Raw genomic sequence first — 5,226 nt, 5'->3', positions numbered from 1 at the left:
TATAATATTTATTATTATATTACCGGTCCGATCTGACTGGGCGGTTCCACACCTAGAACCAGGAACCGAACTGGTATTCACCGATTCCCAAAAATTGGAACCGGGAACCGGACCGGTTCCCTTAGGAACTACCGGTTCCGAGCGGTCCTGAGCAGTCCGGGCAGTTCCCGATTCTTTTGCATACCCTTAATCACTATCTCGAAAAATCCAGTCCTTCAAGGATAAACAACACATATTGACATCAATTACCACTTTCTACGCGAAGTGCAAAGTAGTGGAGAGATCGAGCTTAAATATTGCAAAACCAAAGATTAAGCCGCGGACATACTTACTAAGACGCTACCACAAGCCAAGTTTGAGATGTTGAGAAGCATACTCGAAGTATCGCGTAAATGGATCAAGGAGGAGCGTTAAGAAGTGATCCATTTATGAGAAAAATCTAGAACAATTCTACAAAATATCTAGTCTTGACTCGGTAGTTGAAATGTATGGAGTTTTCTAGAGCTTTTCTAGAAAAAATCTTTGATAAAAGTAAAAGAGTGTATAGATTAAAAAGGAAGACATGCAGCATGTCTTTACCTCTTGCACAAGAGTAAGGCTGTGAAATCTGCCTATAAATAAAAGGCTTGATGCTGCTCGTTTAAGAGTATAGAAAAAACCAACAAAAGACACCAACTAAAAGACGGCTACACCCTTCCGCCTAAGAGCTAATCCAATAGCCTAGCCTTTTATCCATTTTACCACTCAATAAAAAACCATATTAATCCCTTGTCTCTTGGTCCTTGTTCCTTGTCGCGTATAGCCAACACTATACACTCGCACATCTATTCCGCAAACTAAAGGTGGTATCATAGCCTCGTTCTGTTGGTATTGGGTATTTGTCTTAAACACCCTCTACTCAAGAAAACAGAGCAATTCTGATTTTGTAAATTAAAATCCACCCAAGATTCGCATTGACCGAATCGACTCTCAGATGGATTTCCAGGGCTAAAATAAAATCTGGTGCGTTTGCTCAGACATGTGATGGCCTGTCCCGTTTTCTGTTCACAAAGAGCCCACCACCTTCCTCCAGTACCGGAGCTCGCACATCGGTTCATGATGTTCGGCTCTGATATCTTTGAATTCATCCCTAATTTGGATCATCTTCACTCACACCACATGCGCACGCATGTCCTTGTTCGCGGTTTTCACCATAACTGAACTTTCAATATAGGCCTAATTGATACTTAATTGAACCTACCGTTATGAAAAGAGAGTATCCCGACTATAAGACTGTTTAATAACTTTGCATTGCCAGAAATATTTGGAAAACGGGAAGAAGTAACTTCATCCGCCAGATCTGTCTAACAACATTGCCTACTAGGCAAATTATATATGTCTATGTGAGGAAATCATCCTTACTTAGATGCAAAAATAAGTAAAAACCTTCGGTAGCATTATCGAGTGGCTAGAGCAGCAGAAGCAATGAGAGGGAACTTCCTGTGAATGGTTAGCCCAGTGGACTCGGTCATGTCCAGCTCCTCCACACCATCAGGCAATCTCCAATCGAACTTGTGCAAGAGATTGGCCAAAACAAGCTCATCCACAGCAATGGAGAATGCAATTCCCGGACAGCCCCTCCGGCCAGCCCCAAATGGAATGAGCTCAAAATCATGTCCCTTGAAATCGATGGATGAGTTCAAGAACCTCTGTGGACGGAACTCCTCTGGCGAGTCCCACAGCAAAGGGTCTCTCGCGATGGCCCAAGAGTTAACAATCACTCGCGTCCCAGCTGCGACGTCATAGCCCTTCACTTTGGTGTCTTGGGTCGACTCTCGGGGGATTAATAGAGGGATGGGAGGATGCAGGCGGAGTGTTTCCTTGATCACGGCCTTCAAGTAGCGCATTTGGCCCAGGTCGTCCTCGGTTATGCTCAACTTGTCACCGGCAATCCTTCTGGCTTCAGCTTGTACTCTTTGCATTGCATTTGGATGCCTCAGAAGCTCGGTCATCGCCCACTCTAGGACAGTGTACGTAGTGTCTGTTCCCGCTGCAAATGCATCCTGCATTTTCAACAATGTAGTCAGCCTCACTAATTAAACCACGCTATATTCTGATTTTACACACCCATCGCACGCCTGCTCGAAAGTATTCTAGCCTAATGATTAACCATGTTGCCAAAACTGGGGGATTAAAATTAAGAGGAAATCATAATTGGCCCATCAATCCAAAGTGTCCCAAAATAGTGCTCCTTGACCAAAAGGAGTGCTCAATCAGAGAATCAGAGTGCTGGGATCTAGACTATACAAGACTCCGTTCATTTCAATCTGTCTCTACATGATCAGTACCATCACGTCGCAGTCTACGGTGATTCGAACTTTTCTCATAGAGTCATTCAAGTGCAAATTTGGCTAAAGTGCAGATTGCCAAAATGAGATCTTGCATGCTAACGACCGAAAGTGTATTATGTTGTCCGTTTGGGCCTAATTCCCTAAAATAGAAACAAAAACCCTAACTTTTAGGTCCAATCCTAATTCTATCTGAACTTTTTTTTGTCTAAAAAAACATCACAAATTTTCACTATAGTCCCAAATCCGCTCCCGTGACACCCTCGCATTCACATGGAACAACAGTAGGCCCCTTAAATTGATAATTTGGAAGAAATCAGTGGCTACTTTTGAACGCGAGAGCAAAATTGGAATTGAATCTAAAATTGAGTGTTTATTAGAAAATTAAGCCTCATCCATTCACAAGAGATGTGTACTGAATTAACAAATTGAAAAACATGTGGAGACAAAAGTCTAGAATGGACTGAGGGGGAAATTGTCTAAAAAGGCCTAAATCTATTAAGTCCTACATATTTTCACATTTTACCAATTGAGTCAATTTGGCCAATTTTGATCGGAAATTGCTGACTTTGACACCAGCCATCCTACGAAGCACGACCGACACTAACGTAGACAATTTTAGTAATATCTTAATAATTTTAATAATTTTTTTATAATTTCTCTGATTTTTTTCTTTCTTTATTTTTTTTGCTGGTGGCTGACGAATGGTCAGCGTCTATGGTCGGCAAGGCCAACCCTCACCAAGCGTCGCCTTGGCCCAGGCAACGCCGGCGAGGGCTACCCTTGCACAAGCTATGGCAACCTTGCTCGCCTCGCCCTGCATCAAGCGAGCGTCGAGTGAGGCCGTCGTGGCTTAGGCGAGGGCTGGCGAGGCCGACCCTCACTTGTGGCAGTGAGGGTGACCCTTGCCCACCTCGCCCAGGGTCGCCTGAGCCAAGGCAACGCCTAAGGAGGCCGCCGTGGCCTGGGTGAGGGTCGGCCTCGCCAGATCTGACGAGACTAGCCCTAGTCGGTCACTGCACATGACCGATGAGCGTTCGTCAACCACCGACAAAAAGAATAGGAAACAAAAGAAAGGAAAAAAAATAAAAATAAAATCAGAAAATTTACAAAAAATATTCAAAAAATTATTTAAAATATCCCCGTCATCACCATATATATATATTCGATGGTTCATATAGCTCTGCACACGGTAGAATATTGATTCTAGGAATAAGAATTTGCCAATAAACAAAAGGGCCGTGCAAGAATTAGCGTACCAAGATAAGAGCTTTGATGCTGACTTTATCAATGGAAAAACCGACGGAACTCTCCTTTTGGATAGAAAGCAAGATGTCCACAAAATCTTCTTTGCCTTCTTGGACGTCAACTCCACCATCACATTTCATCCTCTTCTCAACATGCTCTTGCACAACTTCATCCAAGAAACCATCAAGCTCTTTAGCCACCTTGTCCATCCGCTTATCCAAGCCGCTCACTCGATCCACCCAAGCAAGCCATGGAATATAATCCCCAAAGCTGACAGCTCCCAGCAACTCCACGAACTCCATCAGTATCTCCTTGAACCTCTTCCCCCCATACTTCCTCCCCAAAGCCACTCTACACACCACGTCATTCGTCAGCGCCGCGAACCTCTCGCCCAAATTCACGGTAGTCGGCGACGCAGAAGAAAGCGAGCCCTCGATGTCGGCGATCAGGTTGGCCACCTCTTCCTCCCGGACCGGGCGAAACGACTGGACCCTCTTGTTGCTCAGGAGGTGCAACAAGAACACGCTCTTCATCTGCCTCCAGTACTCGCCGTACGGCGCCATCGACACGTCCTTGTAGTCATACAGAAGCTTTCTGAAGATTTTCAACTTCGGCCGGTCGGAGAAGACAAGGTCGTGGGTCTTCATGATCTCGCGGGCGGCATCCGCCGACGAGACGACAAGCACCGGCACGCGGCCGAGTCGGAGGAGCATGAGAGGGCCATGTTTTTGGGACAAGTTTGCAAGGGAGGAGTGAGGGTGCGAGCCGATCTGGTAAAGGTTTCCAAGGATGGGAAGCTTTGGTGGTGAAGGTGGTGGGTGGTGGTGTTTTTGGTTGGTGGGAGGTGGAAGCAACCATTTGAAGAGCAGTAAGATGAAGAAGGTAAATGGTATTGAAAGGGGAAAAAGATATTGTCTGAGTAGTTCACTTGACATTGTTAGCTTCTTTCAGTACACCAGATCGACTTTGCTTCCCTCGGCTCTTGGTTCTTTTTATAGTAGGTGTTCAGGAACCTTTACTAGCTATCCAATCAAAATGGGCGAACTAAAGTCACGAGATGTTGTCATTCAAGAATGCATCCCGTATGGAAATGGATCTGCGGTAAATTGGAACATAAGCCCAACTTCTTCTCTTGCACTATACAATTTGGACACGGGAACTGAGTCGCTCTGAACCAAACGTGTAAGTACGACTATGACTGAGCACTCGATTCAGATCGAACGGGTCAGTTTTGAGCAGTTCCCGATTTTTAAAATTTGGAATCGGTGATTGTCGGTCATGTTTCCAATTTCAAGCGTGAGACCGAATCACTCGGACTGTCCAGGCCGGACTGATACATTTTTTATTAACAAGATAATGATATTTGATCATATTTTGTCACACCTTTAACGTATATCCATCGAAATTTTCATTGATAAAAGATTTAAAACACTAGAGAACGAGAGCTTAGGCTATGTAACAATCTTGCAATCTCGAAGGAAGTAGATTAAAAAAACAAAAAAGATATCACCGTCGTTTTTGGACTCACCCGGAAATTGGAACAGTGCAATTCTAGAATCAGTGGGCTAGTTCCCTAATTTTTTTGGTCGTTTTCGGACCAGTGCAATTTTAGCCCACTCATTCTAGAATCAGTGGGCTAGTCCCATGCATG

At 44.5% G+C, this 5,226-nt stretch overlaps 1 protein-coding gene across 1 annotated transcript; it reads right to left on the bottom strand.

Annotated features, from left to right (window-relative positions):
* Positions 1-1,302: 1,302 nt before the first annotated feature.
* LOC115678885 (cytochrome P450 736A117-like) lies at positions 1,303-4,563 on the bottom strand. Its single transcript, XM_030602362.2, has 2 exons — positions 3,587-4,563; positions 1,303-2,042 (listed from the first exon to the last, which is right to left on the bottom strand). Exons 1-2 carry the CDS (start codon positions 4,508-4,510, stop codon positions 1,437-1,439), a joined length of 1,530 nt encoding a protein of 509 aa, XP_030458222.1. The 5' UTR covers positions 4,511-4,563; the 3' UTR covers positions 1,303-1,436.
* Positions 4,564-5,226: the final 663 nt, after the last annotated feature.

Source organism: Syzygium oleosum, unplaced genomic scaffold, assembly GCF_021117445.2.
Source record: "Syzygium oleosum isolate NSW1041296 unplaced genomic scaffold, Sole_v2.1 Sole_v2.17, whole genome shotgun sequence".
NCBI classification, from domain to species: domain Eukaryota; kingdom Viridiplantae; phylum Streptophyta; class Magnoliopsida; order Myrtales; family Myrtaceae; genus Syzygium; species Syzygium oleosum.
Note: the sequence above shows the minus strand (reverse complement) of the source record. Positions and strands in the feature narration are given on the sequence as shown.

Bases quoted from the DNA above. Each gene is read 5' to 3' on its own strand.
- LOC115678885 (XM_030602362.2), bottom strand. From the start codon at position 4,510: ATGTCAAGTGAACTACTCAGACAATATCTTTTTCCCCTTTCAATACCA. The intron at 2,043-3,586 runs GTACGCTAATTC...TTGAAAATGCAG, and splicing joins GCATCAAAGCTCTTATCTTG to GATGCATTTGCAGCGGGAAC.